The 20,197-nt window shown below is 39.8% G+C and overlaps 1 protein-coding gene and 1 long non-coding RNA gene across 8 annotated transcripts in view; one reads left to right on the forward strand and one right to left on the reverse strand.

Annotated features, from left to right (window-relative positions):
• The window catches only part of LOC146425500 (uncharacterized), an 865,580-nt gene that overhangs the window by 337,036 nt on the left and 508,347 nt on the right, over positions 1-20,197 (reverse strand). The window lies entirely within an intron of this gene.
• LOC146425503 (ATP-dependent chromatin remodeler CHD1-like) overlaps positions 1-20,197 on the forward strand; it is an 87,763-nt gene that overhangs the window by 47,131 nt on the left and 20,435 nt on the right. For all 7 annotated transcript variants that reach the window (XM_085041558.1, XM_085041559.1, XM_085041560.1 and 4 more), the window contains 10 exons: positions 515-705; positions 1,916-2,104; positions 2,278-2,440; positions 4,057-4,209; positions 4,493-4,564; positions 16,228-16,377; positions 17,036-17,184; positions 17,459-17,555; positions 17,637-17,732; positions 19,826-20,002. In XM_085041558.1, coding sequence (XP_084897684.1) covers positions 515-705; positions 1,916-2,104; positions 2,278-2,440; positions 4,057-4,209; positions 4,493-4,564; positions 16,228-16,377; positions 17,036-17,184; positions 17,459-17,555; positions 17,637-17,732; positions 19,826-20,002 — 1,437 coding nt within the window. The remainder of the gene's footprint in view (positions 1-514; positions 706-1,915; positions 2,105-2,277; positions 2,441-4,056; positions 4,210-4,492; positions 4,565-16,227; positions 16,378-17,035; positions 17,185-17,458; positions 17,556-17,636; positions 17,733-19,825; positions 20,003-20,197) is intronic.

Below are 20,197 nucleotides of genomic sequence, written 5' to 3' on the forward strand. Positions count from 1 at the left end.
CCAAACACCTGTGATTCACAACTCTGAAATCTCATGTTTTTTCTTTTTATTTGTGTGTGCAGTATTACATATATTCATATTACTACGCTCTTCATGATGGTAGCATATAAAGTTATTATTTATCCTAACAGCATATGGTAATTATAATAAAAAAGTTCTGCTTGTTGACTTTCTATTTAATTTGTTTGTACATGCTGAAAAGAAGAGAGTCAATAGTGGATTTTTGTTGGGGGTTTTTTGTCAATTGAAAATGTATAGATCAGCTTTTTGTCTTCTTCCTCCCCCTAAGTATAAAGTTGGTTTATGCTTTCTTTTTAATCTTGGGATGTCTGCATAGCCTTTTCTTGACTCTCGCAAACATAAAACCTCTAATTAATACTAAAAACATATAGGTATCCTTTTTTTTATTAAAATAAAAGGAGTGATGGTATATATATAACCTCACGTAAAATGTCAGACATTGCATAATATATTAACTTGTATAATGTCTTCCCCTCCCCCCAATTTCTTGAAGTCATTCCTTGGTGGTCTGAATTGGGTATTTATAGGAGTTGATGAAGCTCATCGTTTAAAAAATGATGATTCCCTTCTGTACAAGACTTTAATAGACTTTAAGTCTAATCATCGTCTTCTTATTACTGGAACCCCTCTGCAAAACTCCCTTAAAGAGCTTTGGTCTTTGCTGCACTTCATCATGCCAGAAAAGTAAGGAATGTGATGGGGGGGGGGTTGTTGGTCTTGGGGTTTTTTTTTTGTTGAGCTTTTTTTTGTGGTCAAGTTTCTTATGATCAAGTATTGTAGTGATTGGAGAATCAATAAAGAATTGCATTGTGAAATAGTTTAAATATTTTTCATAAAATAGATGCACATATTTTTCATGCTCCTCTGGATAAATTGTTTTGGTAGCAGCTGTCACTTTTTCTGGTTTGGCAGTCCAGAAAAAGGATAGATTGATGTATGGCTCAGAACCTTGAAAACATGCTTCATCTTAATTTAAAAGAAATATCACATGGATATGTTGTAGGGAAATAGAATGGGGCTGAGGATGTCATCTTTTCTGTGTTAGTACCATGAATGAAAACAAGATTATACCACGATGCCCAGTGTCCAGTAATTCATTCAGGCACATGGTGTAATTCTTGGGGTAGTCCTGTGCAGGGCCAGGAGTTGGAAATTTATGATCTTTGTGGGTCTCTTCCAACTCGGGACATTCTATGATTCAGGCAGCCAATTTGCCCTTACGATTGGCATAGAATAGATTTACTGTGTTGATGGTATTCTATACTGACCTCTGTTTATATTTGGAATAAATAAGAGCACATGTTCCTTTCAAATATCTTGTAAATACAAAGCTCTGTAGCTCCAATTAATTTCATAGCTATGTATTGCATTAACTTCTTCAGAACCTTACAAACAAAGCCGCTAAGTTTGTTGTCTGGCACCTATTCATTTGATCACAAAGTGCATTCTCTTAGTCTGTTAGCACATACCAGAGGATAATCACATTTCAGCTAGTCCATACAAGCTGCAAAAGGTATGTGGTCTGTTCTTTTGCACTTCCTCCAGCTATACAACTACTTTTTTCATGCTGCTCTTGAGAAATATAATGGAATTTCTATATCCTTCTACCTGTGTTTCCATGCAGAAAAGTAAAATGTTGTGTTTTCACTGAAGAAATTAAAATTCAGGAGTTTGTTTTGAATTTTCATTCGGCAAAAGTTTGTTAATTTCCATTCTCCTATTTGCAGACAAAATATTTGGAATTTCTTGTGAGATGCAAATTCAGAAACTTAATAAAACAGAGGGGAGTAGTGAAGAAGTCCATTTGTGTTTGTGGACATGGTATATTTATGGTCTTTGTGTGTCCGTGTTTATGGAATGTCATTATTTTACCTTTATTCTTTCTATGTTGAAGGTTTTCTTCCTGGGAAGATTTTGAAGAGGAGCATGGCAAAGGGAGAGAGTTTGGTTATGCAAGTCTTCACAGAGAACTTGAACCATTTTTACTCAGAAGAGTTAAAAAAGATGTAGAAAAGTCTTTACCTGCTAAGGTTGAACAAATTTTGAGGATGGAAATGAGTGCATTGCAGAAGCAATATTACAAGTAAGTAATGACGCTTTTTAATTCCCGCTATTTTAATGACATACCTATATAAAAATTATTGAAGCGTAATAGTTTTCATTATGCAATTTTAACTGATATTTTGAGAGGATACATCCTTCATATTTCTACAAATGGTTAGAAATTACTTCCATTGTGTACATTCTGTATCATAGGTGGATTTTAACCAGGAATTATAAAGCCCTGAGTAAAGGTTCAAAAGGCAGTACCTCGGGCTTTTTGAACATTATGATGGAACTCAAGAAGTGCTGTAACCATTGCTACCTCATTAAACCACCAGATGATAATGAATTCTATAATAAACAGGAGGCCTTACAGGTAATACCTTTTTTAAAAAAAATTTTAAGTGATTTTACATCTCTAATATGCACGCAATAATTTTATAGTGTTCTGTCAATTTATTTGTTCTTATTAAATTATGTTAAGAAAGACCGAGTTCTCTATCAAATGTGCATCCTGGGTTTTACAGGTAAGTGAATTGATTACCTCTCTGTTTGTTTCTTAACTGGAACTGAATAATAGAGAGATCAATACTAAATAAAATATCCTTGGCTTGAATTATGATCTAAATAAAAAGGAAATAGTTTGAAATAGTCTGTGCATTTTCAGACTAAATAAACTTAAGACCTATTTTAAACCCAGATTAAAATAAAGCAGTTAAATAAACAGGTAAATTGAATATAAATGCAAATGTATGTGACTGGCAGTGGTACATCAATAATCCATGTGATAGCAGAAAGTAATTTGCAGAATCTCTTTAAGCTTAGTCTGGTTGTTTTGTTGTTATAAATGAAAGCCCTTATAGCATCACTACCAAAGATGGTCTGTGATTGTGTTGTGGGTTTATAGTTTGGGGTTTTTGTAAAGGTTAACTAATCTTTGTACTAAAACTGTTGAGAACCACAGCAACAAATAAAAGGACTGTTATAATTGATGCAGTTTATAACACCATGTTTCCAAAGATATGGGGTTTTTTTCTGTAAACTTTGAAATTTATAATGTAGAAACTTTCCCAAAGCTACTTGATTGAAATCACAAATTGTCACTGCACAAGCTATTTTATATTATAAAATGCTTATCAAAGCTAAAGGATGTTTGCAACTTGGCATACTCTAACTACTTAAATTTATAATTAATCTCATCAGAACCGTTCAGCCATTATTGCTAATAATTGCATACTTGTAACAATGATTTCCTTGGCTCATCTGAATAAGCTTTGTTAGCTTTAATTATGAATGATACATCCTTCTCATTTCTGGCATAAAGAATAAAAGCACCTAACTCCCAATTTTTTATTCCCCAAAATTCTATCCTGAGACTCTTCAGCTAGAGGCCTAATGATTTCAACATTAAATTCAGCATGCCACCTGAGTTTCTGTTCTAGTTGTTTCGACTGGAGCTGAGAAGGTTGAACATCATAACCTAGCTAAAGCATGTTGACTTCTACTAACAGTATTCCTCTCACTTTTATCTTGCCAGAAAAACTTGACTGATTAGGCATTGTTTAAAAATACTTAGAGGATCAAGTAGCAACGCTTAGGTCTGTTCAAAAGACAGAAAGTGAGGAGCAAGTTGTGATAAGGTAGTCAGGTAGCCTCGTTGATGTTGTTTATTTGGTAGAAGAGAATTTGAGTCTACACTGTAACTGCTCTAACTCATAGCACAATATATTTGCTTAACATTTTAATGAAATGTTAAGATGCTGTTTTATGAGCCAGAGCTGAGAAATGCATTTATTTGAAAAACATGCTTGTCAGTACCCCTGTTGATTTCAGTTAGAGCGCTTAAAGCTTTTATAATGAGTTTTTACAAGATCAGGACTGACTAAATGCTTATAAAACTTTCACGTTCAGTTAATGAATGTCTAACCATCTGCAGTGTATGTTAGTGTTGAGGTGAACTTACTTTGTGATACATGCTTTCTTGTCTTGTAGCATTTAATACGTAGCAGTGGAAAACTAATCCTTCTTGACAAGCTACTGATTCGTCTACGAGAACGTGGCAATAGAGTACTGATTTTCTCTCAGATGGTGAGGATGCTAGACATCCTAGCAGAGTACTTGAAGTATCGTCAGTTTCCCTTTCAGGTAAGAATTTTGCTGGTAGTAGCCAAGAAGCCTTGATTTTTACCATTTTATCTTTTAAAAAGTGTCCATTTTGTAGAAAGATTTATGAAATTTTTATTTTTTCTGTACAGTAAAATACTAGCAATTACTATATGCTTAATAGTATTTTGAAATTAAACTGATTAATTGGAAGTGTTACATTATTATTCCCCACCCCCAATTGGTTTGGCAATTGAAAATTCAAGTTGCTCTGAACAGACTATAGTAGGAGTTCCTTTTTAACTGTATTATTCAATCTCTTTAGAGACTTGATGGATCAATAAAAGGGGAATTGAGGAAACAAGCATTGGATCATTTTAATGCGGAAGGCTCAGAGGTATGGTATAAGTGGGTGGTAGTTGATTTTTAATCTACTCAGCTTTATTTTTTTTTCCTCCAGGAAATATAAAAAATACTGCACAAAAACTGAAGATAGAATAGAGTGAGGGATACATTAGGTTGAAATTCCATTGCTGTTGCAGAGACTATAAGGTTTACAACCCATGCAACAACAAAAAAAAAAAACCCAAAACCAACCAACCAAAAAAAAAAACCTTTAAAAAGCTAAGAAGAGGTTAAATAGGAAACACAAAATTTATGAAAATGGTGTTTATAACTAATATAACTACATAGTTATATTTTTAGATTTTTGTCAGTGCTCTTTAACAAAGTAATTTTAAGTGCTGTTTAGAAACTGAAGAATTTATTTTGTCATGTAGGACTTAATCCTTCAATTTTTATAGGAGCACTGAACTTTAACACAAGTTTTTGACATCAAATACCAATGGCCAGAATTAAGTTGTGTATATCCTTGCATAAAGAAAAAATATCTTGAATAACTTTAAATCTGGCTTCTGTTATCTTCATTTTTTGCCTCTTATTTTCTTGCCGTGGATGAAACTGAAGAACTGATTTCTAACCATTGTTTGTGTACCACTTAAGATTGCTAGTTTATTTAGGTTTCCTATTATGGAAGCCATTCCATACCTTTAATAATCTTAGGTCTTTTGTCCTATGCTGACAGGGTTTTTCAGTAATAGAAGCATAGCATTTGTCAGTTGCTTCTGAGCTTATGTTTCTGCTATAGTTGAGGAGGAAGGACTTAATTTCATAACATAAACTTCAGATATTTTTTAAATACAGAAGTTAGTTCTGTTTTAAATTTCTAATACAAACATAATTGCCTTTTTCTGGAATCCTTGTAGTTGTACTGTACAGTTTTTAAGATGAAGGGGGATCCAAATTTCATATGGTATTCAAGAATGAAGGCAAACTATGGAGTTGTGCAGCAATAAAATTGTTACCTGTTTTATTCTCTATTTCTTTCCTAGTAATAAATTTTGCGCTTTTTTTTTTTTTTTTTTTTTTTTGTTAATACTGAGCTAAAGTATTCATGGAAATATTTACAACTCCAAGGACTCATTCCTTAGCAGTAATGGCCTCTATTAGCTTTGGCTGTGCTTAAAACTGAAATTTATTTCCTATTTATCTTTAGTTTCGTGGTTTTTATTGCCTTTCTCATAAGATCCTTCTGTAGTCCCTTGTAGTTGGCCCTGAATAACTCCATATCATCTGCAAAATTTGTCACCTCATTATTTGTCTTACTTTCACATTCTTTATGAATATGTTGAAGAGTGTTGACCCCAGCAGAACACTTCAGTTTCCTTTACAAAAAAAAAACAGACAGACTTGGGCACACATGAGGCTTTAACAACAAAGGGTGGTGGTGTATTTTTTGGTAGTGTTTTTCTTGGTTTTTTTCTCCCCACGTGGCTTTTGTTCATCTTCTAGAGTGCTGCTTCCTTTAAACCATGGAGAAGCCGATAACTGTTTGCAAGAGAAGTTGATATCAGTTTGCTTTATACTTATACAAGGTCTGGCTGGACTGGAGTTAATTGTCTTCATAGCAGCTCGTATGGTGCTGTGTTTTATATTTGTGATGAAAACAGTGCTAATAACACACCAGTGTGTTAACTGTTGCTGAAAATTGTTTACATAGTATCAAGGCCTTCTCTGTTTCTCACTCTGCCCCTCCTGTGAATAGATTGGGTGGTGCACAAGAGGTTGGGAGGGGACATAACCAGGCAGATGGCCTGAACTAACTAAAGAGATATTCCATACCATATAGCATCATGCTCAGCAATAAAAAAAAGTAGAGGAAGGGGTTTAGGGAGGTTAGCCATCTTTTGCTTGGGAATTGGCTGGGCATCAGTCCTGCCTATGGGGATGTGGTGAGAGATTGCATTTGCATCACTTGTTCTGTTTTGTTTTCTTTCTCTCTTTTTCCACTTCTCCTTTGCTTATTAAACAATTTTTATCTTGACCCCCAAGTTTCCCTGCTTTTAGTCTTCCTTTCTTCGCCCCCTGTCCCACTGGGGGTGTGGGCAAGAAGTGATTATGTGGCTGCATGGTGCTTAACTGCCTATAAAAAATACTAGCTGGTCTAAAGAAAAAAGTGGACTGAGTTGTTGAAGATGAAGGTGATCACCTGACTAATAGAGATGAAGAAAAAGTGGAGGCATTCAATGTGTTTTTAGCCTCAGTCTTCAATAATACTTATAGACCTTGGGCTGCCTGGTCCACTGAGTCAGAGGACCATGAGTGTGAGAACAGTGACTTTCCATTTGTGGACACTGAAATTGTGAGGGACCAGCTGTATCAGCTGAATGTTCATCAGTCCACGGGGCCTGATGGGATTCATCCCAGAGTACTGAATGAGCTAGAGGATATTACAGCAGGACATCTCTTGATCATGTACCAAAGGTCTTAGGAGTCTGGGGAGGTCCCTGCTGACTGGAAGCTAGGCAATGCTATTCCAATTTACAAAAACAGTATGAGGGAAGACCCAGGGAACTACAGATGTGTTGTTAGTCTAGCCTCAGTACCTGGAAAAATTATGGAGAAGATTATACTGGGTGCTATTGAAAGGCATTTAAAGAACAATGCAATCATCAGGCACAATCAATGGGTTCACAAAGGGAAAATCCTGTTTAACTAATTTGATATCTTTCTATGATAATGTCACTTGCCTAGTGGATGAAAGGAAGGCAGTGGATGTAGTTTTTCTCGATTTTAGTAAGGCCATTGATACTGTCCCTCACAGTGTCATTCTGAACAAGTTGTCCAACTGTGGGATGAGCAGGTTCACGGTGTTGATTCGCCCCAATCGAGCTCAGAGACACTTCAGAGACCAAGTCAGAGAAGTGGGTATTTGCTTTATTCGGTGCACCGGATGTGTGGGGATTGTTTCCACCAAACACACATACCTCAGTACCCCAAAGACACAGAGTTATAGGTAAAATCATGAATATTAATTACATTCTTCAGGATAGGAGTGGTTATACAAATCATTTCTCGGAAGTCATTAATATCATTAGCATGTGCACCACGCATGCTCCGTATATCCTGGTGGTCTTTGGAGACCCCCAAAGCCTCCTCCAAGGTGACAGTCTTTCATGGGATGATTCAGCGGTTTCTGTGCTGGTTTCAAATGCATGCTTAGCTGATAAGCTATCAGGCCAGAGCTGTTACCTACAATTTGAATTTGAATTAAGAGTTCAGCTTTCAGCCCCGGAGGCTACAGACAGGCGCCTGTGCTGGTGGAAGGGGGCAAAAAGCTCAGAGTCTCAATCCCCCCCTTTTCTTTTGTAATTTGTAATTCTTTACAAATCCTGTATGTCATGAAAGTAAATACCTTTCTCTATTTCATATCTAAGTTTATACTTTTGCCATTGAATATAAGCATCACAGTTCTAAGTACATAATATTATACAACAATAACTACTAATACAAACAGCAAGTGAAAATACAAAATACAAATAACTATTACAAACAATTGTTTAACCATGCTATAAGTTTGTCCCATTAAACCTCTTTAAACCCTCAAGAAGTATTATCGAAAGTGATCTGATGCAGCATTTGTATTTTGTAACTGCAGCACCTTGTATTTATAACTGTCCATTAATTGAAAGTATGCATTTGGTCCCATGCACCTGCCCCAATTACCAGCATCACTAGCATAGTCTAGATCATGTGGTATTGATTTTTCGTATTTGAAGGCGCAGAGGTCCTGTTCTTCTTGTCTCCCACTCTGGTCTTGGTGCAAGTTTGGTCCTGGTATAATGGATCCAAGTCGATTTTCCCTGTACTTTAATTGCTGTATGAGTCACCAGCAACGTTTGATAAGGTCCTTCCCACTTTTCCTGGAGTGGATTTCCTGAAAGAGACTTAACATAAACCCAGTCCCCCGGATTCACATTATGAAAGGGTTTATCAGGTGGTGGGGGTTTACAATTAACAACGGTAGTGTGTATTGATTGTAACTTTTGACCTAAATGTTTTACATAATCTATTAGATAGCTTTGCCCTACCAGAGCCACACTGTCATTGTGAATCACGTTTGTTCCATAGGGCCTTCCATACAAAATTTCAAAGGGACTCAGTTTTTCCTTGAGCCGTGGTTTTACCCTAATTCTCAGCAAAGCCATGGGCAGAGCCTGATACCAATATAAGTTGGTTTCTTGACAAATTTTGGCTAATTGTTGCTTTATTAAGTGATTCATCTTTTCGACTTGTCCATTTGCCTGTGGCCTGTATGGTGTATGTAGTTGCCAGCGTATGCCTAGTAGATTACTTACTCCCTGAACCACCTGAGCTACAAAGTGTGATCCCCTATCAGAATTAATCTCCCTGGGTACCCCAAATCGTGGAATTATTTCTTGTACTAGGGCTTTAACAACTTCTCTAGCTTTATTTGTTCTACAAGGGAAGGCTTCCGGCCAACCGGAGAAAGTGTCTGTGAGGACTAAAAGGTACTTGTATCCCCCTTTTCTAGGTAATTCAGAAAAGTCAATTTGCCATACGTGCCCTGGTAAGGCTCCTTTGAGGATTGTTCCAGTGTTTTGCCTAACAGTGGTATTAGGGTTGTTTCTAAGACAGATTTCACAAGTGGAAGTTATGTCCTCAATTGTCTCCTTTAACTTTGTTGCTATCACTTTGCTCTTTAAATAGTTATGTAAGGCATCAACTCCCCAATGTGTTTTGGAATGTTCGCTTTGGATAAATAACAATTTTCTGGGTATGACCAGGAGATCTTCTATTCTAGCCCACCCATCTGCTCCTATTTGTCCTTTCTCTTTTTGTATCCAATTCAAATCATCAGTGTCATATGGTGGGGGTTTCTCACCCATAAGGATGCTAGAAGGGATTAGAGCTAGGGCTTGTATTTGAACTGTACCAGCCACTGCCTTTGCTGTTTTGTCTGCCATTGCATTTCCCAGTTCAGGGATGGTGTTCCCCTGGGAGTGCCCTTTGCAATGCATTATAGCCACTTTTGAAGGTTTCAGCACTGCTTCTAGCAATTGTAAGATTTCAGTGGCATGCTTGACTTCTTTCTTCTGCGAGGTTAATAAACCTCTCTCCTTCCAGATAGCCCCGTGAGCATGTACCACCCCAAAGGCATACCTTGAATCAGTCCAAATGTTGACAGGCTTTCCTTTGGCTAATGTCAAGGCTCGAGTTAGAGCTATTATCTCAGCCTTTTGAGCAGATGTCCCCACAGGTAACGGTTTTGCTTCAATGACGGCATCTGTGGTTGTAACTGCATACTCAGCAAGGCGCTTACCATCTCTGACATAACTGCTTCCATCAGTGAACCAGTTTTCCGCATCCTCCAGCGGAGAGTCCTTCAGGTCTGGGCGGCTGGAGTAAACTGCCTCCATGGTTTCAATGCAGTCATGTTGTACAGGCTCTTCAGTAGCTCTGCCCTGGAGGTAAGCTGCTGGATTTAAAATGTTGGTTACCTGGATACTCACATCCTCCGATTCTGCTAGGACAGCTTGATATTTGAGAAAGCGAGATGGTGTTAACCAGTGATTTCCTTTCTGCGTGAGCACTGCTGACACTGTATGAGAGACAAAAACAGTTATCTTCTGGCCCATTGTGAACTTGCGGGCTTCTTCTATGTTCAGGATCACAGCTGCCACTGCACGCAGGCAGGCGGGCCATCCTTGGCTGACCACATCCAATTGCTTGGAGAAGTAAGCCACTGGCCTTTTGTAGGGTCCCAGCTTCTGTGCCAAAAGTCCCAATGCCAGTCCTTGCCTCTCATGTGAGAACAACAGAAAAGGTTTAGTGATATCTGGTATACCCAATGCTGGGGCTTGCATTAGTTCACGTTTCAGGGTTACAAATGCATTATTAGTCTCTGGTGTCCAGCATAGGTAGGTCCCTTTGGTTTCCTTTAGGAGTAGGTACAGGGGTTTCACAATCAGCCCATAACGAGGGATCCACAATCTACACCATCCTGTCATGCCCAGAAAGGTTTTCAGTTCTTTGATTGTAGTTGGCTGGGGCATTTGACAGATTGCCTCCTTCCTGTTGTTTCCCAAGGCTCTCTCTCCTCCTGCCAATTCATATCCCAGATATGTGACTTTTTGGAGGACCAACTGAGCCTTCTCAGGAGAGACTCTATATCCATTTAGTCCCAGAAAATTTAAAAGGCTTACAGTCCAGTTCTTGCAGTCTTCACGAGTCCTTGTTGCTATTAGTAGGTCATCAACATACTGCAGAAGTGTACCTTCCCCAAGGGGCGGCGTCCAGCCTTCCAGTTCTTTAGCTAATTGATCTCCAAATATCGTGGGGCTATTTTTGAATCCTTGTGGCAATACAGTCCATGTAAGTTGGCTTTTTCTCCCTGTTTTGGGGTTTTCCCACTCAAATGCAAAAATTTCCTGACTGCTTTCAGCTAATGGCAGACAAAAGAAAGCATCTTTTAAATCTAAAACTGAAAACCACACCCAGTCATTTTGCAATTTTGTAAGCAAGGTGTAAGGGTTAGACACTACAGGATGTAGTGTTTTTGTTATGGCATTTATTGCCCTCAGGTCCTGTACTAATCTGTAACTTCCGTTTGGCTTTTGCACTGGTAGAATTGGGGTATTGTAGGCAGACCTACATTCTCTCAGCAACCCTTGATCAATAAATTTAGCAATTATTGGTTCTATTCCTACCCGTGCTTCATGCCTTAGTGGATATTGTTTTACTGATACTGGCTGCACTCCTTCCAGCAGTTCAATAACCACTGGGGAAGCCTGTTTTGATCTTCCTGGAATTTTGACATCCCATACCAAGGGGAGCACTTGATCTGTTATTTCACTATCTATGGGTATTTCCTCTTTTTCAGGGATATTTGCTAGGCTTAAAGCCATAATCAATTTTTCCTCAGGGACCTGTAGTCTCATTCCTTGTTCTGTGAATTCTATTTTTGCTTCTAACCAGGTTAGTAGATCTCTGCCTAATAGGGGTTTTGGTGAATTTGGAAGATATAAAAATTGGTGTATTCCCATTTTCTTGCCTAATGAAAACTTTAAAGGTCTCAAAAAGTAGGCATTTTCACTTTTTCCCGTAGCCCCGATAACTCGGATGTAATTATTGCTTATAGGACTCAAAGTTTGATTCAGGACTGAGAATGTGGCTCCAGTATCCACCAAAAACTCCACCTCCCGTTCCCCTAGCTTAATTTTAACCAGCGGGTCTGCTAGGGAGGGACCTGCCGGTCCCCGTCATTCCGTATGCAGCTGTGCTACAGTCACTGGTTCTGGTGGCGCTGGTGATTGCATCTGCATAATCGCAGCACGGTTAGGGCAATCCCGCTTCCAATGCCCAAACCCCCCACAGCACAGGCACTGGTCACGGCCTGGGCGTTGCCGTCTTTGCCCCCTAGATGGGGGCCTTCTGCCGCCCCTAGGGGTGTTTGGCTTCTCAGCCTGTGCCACCGCCACCATGACGGCCTGTTTTCTGTTCTTATACACTTCCCATGCTTCTGCTAAGAGTTTTTCTAAGTCCCGGCTATCTGGTCCCTTAATCTTTTGCAACTTTCTGCGTATATCTGGTGCTGACTGACCCATCAACAAAGATATTAACTGTTGTTGCCCGGCTTCAGAGGCTGGGTCCAGTGTAGTGTGTTTTCTCATATTATTTCTCAGTCTTTCTATAAATGAGCCTGGGGACTCAGTGGTTTCCTGGTGAATATTGAATAATAAGGACCAATTGATGGTTTTAGGAATGGCATTTAGCAGTCCCCAATGTACTAATTTCCTGTATCTAACCAAAAATGGATACATTTGTGTATCGTTTGCATCCCACTGCGGATTTGAAATGGGAAAGATGTTATCTACATTCCCATGTAATATTCCAGTAGCTATCTGTCCCTGCACATGTGTTCTTGCTGCAGATATTACTGCTGCCTTTTCTGTTTCAGTTAATTCTGACAGCATTAAATCTATGTCCTCCCAATCAATATCTTGATTTCTAACAATTAATTCAAACCTTTTTGCTACCTTTTCAGGGTCTTCTCTATACAGCCTGGCTGCTTCCCTCCAGGTATCTAAATCCAAAGCTGTAAATGGTGTTTTAACTTTTGTTATTCCCCCGTCTGGCCCTACCACTTGTCTGAGTGGTGCTATTAGTTTTTCTTTTACAAGGGCCTTGCTTCTAGTTCTGGATGATATTCCTGAGCTAGCTTCACTTGTCCCTTCATCCTCATTATCCTCCAGGGATACTGAGGACCTGCGGGATGTTGCCCCTGATGTTAGGGTGTCACCACTGGGGTTCATCAACTCCTGAGTTTCTAGGGGATCCTGGTCTCTCTCAGCTTTGAGCTTTAAACACCGCTGTCCAATGCTGCAAGATGAACAGCACCTTATCATGCGGCTTTTCCCTTTTGCCTCTTTTTCCAATACAAGGACCATCGAGTCCTGAGGTGCTAAATTAATACCACATTGTTTCTGCCATTCTGGTTTACGTCTTAAAGTGAAAAAGCAATCAGCGTAAGCGGTCTCATCCCATTTGTTTGCCCTCCTTAAAAATAACATTAGTTGTAGCAGGGTGTTATAGTTTAAAGTCCCATTTTCTGGCCACTTTTCACCATCATCTAATTTGTACAGTGGCCACCACTGATTGCAATATTTAATCAGGGTGCTCTTTTTCATAGTCCCCCCAGAGAATGCTCCTAATTGTTTCCAATATGCTAACACACATCCCAAGGGACTTTTTTTGGGTATTTCCTTGCTTTCTGATGATCCCATTGCCCCCTTTTGTTTATTCTCCCTCTCTTCTTCCTTGTACACTTTCCTGCACGTCTCCTCTGACTTTTCCTCTCAAAACCCCTCAGATCCGGGGAACCAGCCACAAAGTCACACTACTCTCTGCCACTTCTTCCCTAATCTATTCCTTCAATTACAAGCACACAAAAGTCCAGTTTCCACACCAAACACAGGATTTTAAAAGGAAATCACAAGGAGCTGTATTAGAAAGGTGTAGAGGGTCTGGGTGTTCTCAATTCAGTCTTTCCCCTCTAATAATACAATCTGCCCCCCTCCAGATACTCCAAACCAACAGTTTATATATTATTTATACTCATTCACTCTTTATCACTCGCTTTGCTTTTCTCTGGCCGTTTCTGTCGCCAGAGAACGGAAACGCAGATAGAGCTCCGCTATCACTTCGTGTCGGAGACACGTCTCATTCATTCACACTCACACAGCAACAAAATATTGACACAGTAATACGGCAACAAAATATTGACACAGTAATACGGTAACAAAATAACAACAGACAGAACAAAATCACAGTATGATGTAATACAGTGAGGTCCAACCCCCTTAAAGGTACCGTTCACTATAGCGGGGTCCAACCCCGGGGTCCAACCCTTTAGAAGTACCTTTTCCTGACAGCGGGGTCCAACCCCTTGCCCGGGACTAATTTCGGGAGACCCAGTCTCAACCCACCCTCGGGGACTATCACCCCGGACCTGCAGACGTTTATTTTAAAAGTAGCAAATACCTTAATTTGGTGCAGATGGTCCTTAGTCTACTCCCGCCATGAGCCAGAGGACAGCTGAGCTTCCCCTGAAAATTCAGGGTCGCGACTGGAAGGTCTGCTTACCCCAGGATCAGGCAGCCGAGCAGAGTCAGGGTCCCATCTGGGGTGCCAGTTTGATTCGCCCCAATCGAGCTCAGAGACACTTCAGAGACCAAGTCAGAGAAGTGGGTATTTGCTTTATTCGGTGCACCGGATGTGTGGGGATTGTTTCCACCAAACACACATACCTCAGTACCCCAAAGACACAGAGTTATAGGTAAAATCATGAATATTAATTACATTCTTCAGGATAGGAGTGGTTATACAAATCATTTCTCGGAAGTCATTAATATCATTAGCATGTGCACCACGCATGCTCCGTATATCCTGGTGGTCTTTGGAGACCCCCAAAGCCTCCTCCAAGGTGACAGTCTTTCATGGGATGATTCAGCGGTTTCTGTGCTGGTTTCAAATGCATGCTTAGCTGATAAGCTATCAGGCCAGAGCTGTTACCTACAATTTGAATTTGAATTAAGAGTTCAGCCTTCAGCCCCGGAGGCTACAGACAGGCGCCTGTGCTGGTGGAAGGGGGCAAAAAGCTCAGAGTCTCAGTGTGCTGGGTGAAGAACTGGCTAAAGGGCAGAGTTCAAAAGGTTTTAGTTTAATGGGACTTTATCTGGCTGGTGGCTCTTGAGGGACAAGAGGCCTTGCAGAGGCAGTGTTCTAGATAGGTTAGAGCATTGGGCAATCATTAATGGCATGATAGCTGACAAGAAGAAATGCCAGATTCTGCACCTAGGATGGTGTAATGCTGGACCCACATATAAATTGGGAGAGGAGTGGCTGGAGAGCAGCCCTGCAGAAAGGGATCTGGGGGTGCAGGTCAACAGCAGGCTCAGTATGAGTCAGCAGTGAGCCCTGGCAGCCAAGAGGGCAAACTGCATCCTGGGATGCATCAAACACAGTAGAACCAGTTGGTCAAAAGAGGTGATGATCCTGATGTATTCAGTGCTGGTGTGGCCTTACCTTGAGTACTGTGTGCAGTTCTGAGCCCCACAACTTAGGAAGGATGTGAAGGTCCTTGAATGCACCCAGAGAAGGGCAACCAAGCTGGTGAAAGGGCTGGAAGGAGCTCCTGTGAGGAGCGGCTAAGGGCACTGGGTTTGTCTAGTTCAGAGAAAAGGAGGGTGAGGGGTGACCTCATGGCTCTCTACAGCTTCCTGAGGAGGAGAAGTGGAGAGGGAGGTGCTGAGCTCTTCTCCCTGGGATCCAGTGATAGGGTGCATGGGAATGGTTCAAAGCTGGGGCAGGGGAGGTTCAGACTTGACAGTAGGAAGCATTTCTTAACTGAGAGGATGGTCAAACCCTGGAACAGGCTTCCTAGAGAGATGGTCAATGCCCCAAGCCTGTCAGTGTTCAAGAGGCATTTGGACAATGCCCTTAATGCAGCAGTTTGGAAAACAATAAACATGAACCTCTGCTCTCTTCTAGCAGGATTCATCTTTATTACACACACTTCAGTATTAATATGTTTCTTCTGGGTACAAGTTTTGGGAAAGTGCAGCAGGAAAGACAAAACAGCCACATCAAACCAAGCACCCATAGAGCAGACATTTCTGCCCTGTTATCACTATTACATGCAAACATACCACCTCCCAGCATTCTGGGTGGTAAAAGAAACATTCACACATGGTGTTTATGGCTGGAGTCAATCCTTTGGTATGCGCCTTTCCCATGAGAACAAAGAGCTCTTATCAAGGTTGAGATAATTGTGTCAGGCCACTGCTTCTACACAGAGCTCTCATCAAGGTCGGGATGGCTGCAGCTGGCCTGTGCTTCTACACTTAATAATGTGCTTTAACTTTTTGTCAGCCCTGAAGTGGTCAGACAGTTGGACTGGATGATTGATGTCAGTCTCTTCCAACTGAAATGGTCTATTCTATTCAAAATCAATCCACTGGCTCTAGACATGACAAACTACTTCTTGTATTACAAGTCTAACAAATGTTTATGATATACTTAAAGAAGTATATGAGTTCATAGTCTGCTCCACAGAGTATATAAAGAAGTGTCATATTGGTTATTTGAGGGAAATGATAGCTAATATATACAAAGCTATTTCTTATTTTATAATTTCAGGACTTCTGCTTTTTGCTGTCTACCAGAGCTGGAGGATTAGGTATAAACTTAGCATCTGCTGACACTGTAGTTATATTTGATTCTGATTGGAATCCACAGAATGATCTGCAGGCACAGGCTAGAGCTCATAGGATTGGACAGAAGAAACAGGTACGTGCACTTGTCTTTTAAGTACCAAACCTGAAGGAGGAATTCATTATGTTAGCCATAAGCTGTCTGTCTGGCCCATCACAGTCTTCATGTATGTTGAGAATAACTAATACTTGCTAAAAGTGTTAATATTCATAATTTGCCTTTTAAATGTGTTTTTTTTTTTTAAATCTCCCTATACAGAGATAGCACCGCAGCTGCAGTATATGGAAGGGTAGGGAAAAGAGTTGTGGACTTGTCCCACATTCATTGGCATTGTGTCATTCTAGAAAGTAACTGCTGTACTTCAGGCACATCCATTTTCCTTTGTTTAATACTTTGTAGTTCTCTTTGGGTTTCTTTCTTGGAGAATGCTTCAAGTAGTAATCAGACATAACACGTTTCCTTGTGGCCATGCTTGTGCTTAATCATAGAAGTTTAAAGAGGAGAGGTCTAAGAATTTATTTCTTTTTTTTTTTAATAATTTCTATAGAGACTGATAACATGATTGGCTGGTTTCATATATGCAATACTAGTTCAGTAAGATTTAGAAGATTGGTAATCACGGCTAATACTTCTCCCCATTGTTGTTCAAGGGTTTTTTGTTAACTTCATCTGAGTATTTTTTCATGGGTAATTTGTGAGCAGGTAAATAAAACTTTTTTTATAATACGCATAGGTTAATATTTATCGGCTAGTCACAAAAGCATCAGTAGAAGAAGATATTCTTGAAAGAGCCAAGAAAAAGATGGTGTTAGATCACTTAGTAATTCAGAGAATGGACACTACAGGGAAAACTGTACTACATACAGGCTCTACTCCCTCCAGGTATATTTGTTTATTCTTTCATATTACCTTATGCTTAAGTATACCTGACAGTAAAAATGCAAGTCATTTCACTTGGTTAATGAAAGGCAAAAAATATGTGTTAAGGAGTTATCTAAGTAAAGACTGCAAAGTATATTGTCCATGTAATTTTTTTTTTTTTTTACATATTAAAAGTAGTTTTTATTTAAGACAAAAGGAAATTTGACTCATGGTTATAGTAAATTGAAACAATTCACTAAGATAAAGTGTTTACCTGAAACTTTCTGTATTTCAGCTCAACACCTTTTAATAAGGAAGAGTTATCAGCAATTTTGAAGTTCGGTGCTGAGGAACTTTTTAAAGAACCTGAAGGGGAAGAAGAGGAGCCTCAGGTAAATGGAACAGTGCATCTACACTTGATGGACAGAGAAACATATGAATTGTTTTGTTGTAAAGAGAAACTTCTGTTTCAGGAAATGGATATAGATGAAATCCTGAAGAGGGCTGAAACTCGAGAAAATGAACCAGGTCCACTGACTGTAGGAGATGAGTTGCTTTCACAGTTCAAGGTATTGCTCTGTTCCCTCCCTCTTTCCTTAATTATACTTTCCTTTATAAATGCTGGTTTTTGTTCTTTTTCACCTATTCATCTTTTCTTCATTCTTACATCATTCACACATCGTGTGATGGGTGAGCAACTGGCTCATGGGTTGGGCAAAAAGGGTTATAGTGAATAGGGTGACATCAGACTGGCAACCTGTCACTAGTGGGGTTCCACAGGGATCCATCTTAGGCCCTGTGCTCTTCAACATCTTCATAAATGACTTGAATACAGGACTTGAAGGGATACTAAGTAAATTTGCAGTTGATACAAAATTGGGAGGAGATGTTGACCCCCTCAAGGGCAGAGAGGCCCTGCAGAGAGACCTCAACAAATTAGAGAAATGGGCAATCACCAACCATATGAAGTTTACCAAGGGCAAGTGCCGGATTCTGCACCCGGGGTGGGACAACCCTGGTTGTGTGTATAGACTGGGGAACAAGAGGCTGGAGAGCAGCGCTGTGGAAAGGGACCTGGGTGTCCTGGTTGATGACAAGTTGAATACGAGCCAGTAGTGCCCTGGCAGCCAGGAGGGCCAAGTGTGTCCTGGGGTGCATCAGGCACAGCATTGCCAGCCGGGCAAGGGAGGGGATTGTCCCACTCTGCTCTGCACTGGTGAGGCCTCACCTCGAGTCCTGTGTGCAGTTTTGGGTGCCACAATATAAGAACAATATTACACGATTAGAGAGCATCCAAAGGAGGGCAATGAAGATGGTGAAGGGCCTTGAGAGGAAACCTTATGAGGAGCGGCTGAGGTCACTTGGCTTGTTCAGCCTGGAGAAGAGGAGACTGAGGGGAGACCTCATTGCAGTCTTCAACATCCTCACGAAGGGACATGGAGGGGCAGGCACTGATCTCTTCTCCCTGGTGACCAGTGACAGGACTTGAGGAAACAGCATGAAGCTAAGTCAGGGGAGGTTTAGGTTGGGTATTAGAAAAAGGTTCTTCACCCAGAGGATGTTTAGGCACTGGAACAGGTTCCCCAGGGAACTGGTCACAGCACCAAGCCTGTCAGAGTTCAAGAAGTGTTTGGACAATGCTCTCAGGCACATGGTGTGATTCTTGGGGTGTTCTGTGCAGAGCCAGGAGTTGGACTTTAGTCCTTGTGGGTCCCTTCTAACTCAGCATATTCTGGGATTCTGTGAAATGTGTGAAACAGTAAGTCAGCTCTATGGCATACAATGTCTATTCACCTGTACAGGATAATTACTGCCAATGCAAGCATGTAAAATACATAATATATTTTGCTAACAGAATAAGATATTTACAAATACATTGGTCCTTGATTTAATTGTTAGCATACTGGGGAGAGCTGTTTTTAATTTAATGCTTTATGCTGCACCTGTAGTACTTCTGAAAACAAAGAATGAAATTTGGATTTCTTAGTTGATGACTTTTAGAAACTTCTTTCAGCCCCCATGTAAACATGAATGCCAGATATGCTTAACTGGATAATACTTAAAATATCGAGTGAGTCCAATTGTGGATGGTGAGGTATTTTTGTTGGTTGAGGCGTTTTTTCTTTTTTGTGGATCTTTTTGTTGTTTAGGTTTGGTATGGTTTTGTTTGGTTTTGTTTAAATCAGGGCAGGACTTCTTTAGCTCAGTAGAGTAGTAAATTATTTTTATGCTAATCATTCATTTGCAATATACTGTGATTTCTACAGTTTATTAATGTTTAGTTAATTCTACATTATTATATTTTCCTATTAACTCTAACATATAGTTAGACTTGCTCTCTGCTTCCAAGGAATTTAAACAACAATCACAGCTATTTGGTATGCATTTCATAGTGGTTTTATATACTCGACTTGTAAAAGAAGAAAAATATTCTCATCTTTATATTCAGCCATGTTGTTTGCAGTGTGTGGGTTTCATATATGAAAATACTTTCATTAGAGAGTGCTTCACGAAGCATTTTATATGTGTACATTTTGTGTATATACAAATAAATATGCCATTCTGAATTAAGTTTTCCTTATATATTAATTACTGGCTCTTTGTATAAGTAAAAGCATGTATTTATTGATTTGGTGAAAATACTTGTGTTCCAATATCTAAGGTGGCTAACTTTTCCAATATGGATGAAGATGACATTGAGTTGGAACCAGAACAAAATTTAAGAAACTGGGAAGAAATCATTCCAGAAGTCCAGCGGCGACGAATAGAAGAGGAGGAAAGACAAAAAGAGCTTGAAGAAATATATATGCTGCCAAGGATGAGAAACTGTGCAAAACAGGTATCTGTGGGTTTTGACTGGCTAACTGATTTTGTTGTTATTATTTGGGTTTTTTATTGTGGTTGTTTTGGCTTGTACTTTTGGGTTGGGTCATTTTCATGTGTAGCACACACACACCCCCCCCAGCCCCCATTTTTGACAGGCTAGATAACATATTAATAAAATGTTTTAGTCATGTAGCTTTGAACTACTTAA

This window comes from Lichenostomus cassidix, chromosome W (assembly GCF_008360975.1).
Source record: "Lichenostomus cassidix isolate B80296 chromosome W, HeHo_3.0, whole genome shotgun sequence".
Classification (NCBI taxonomy): domain Eukaryota; kingdom Metazoa; phylum Chordata; class Aves; order Passeriformes; family Meliphagidae; genus Lichenostomus; species Lichenostomus cassidix.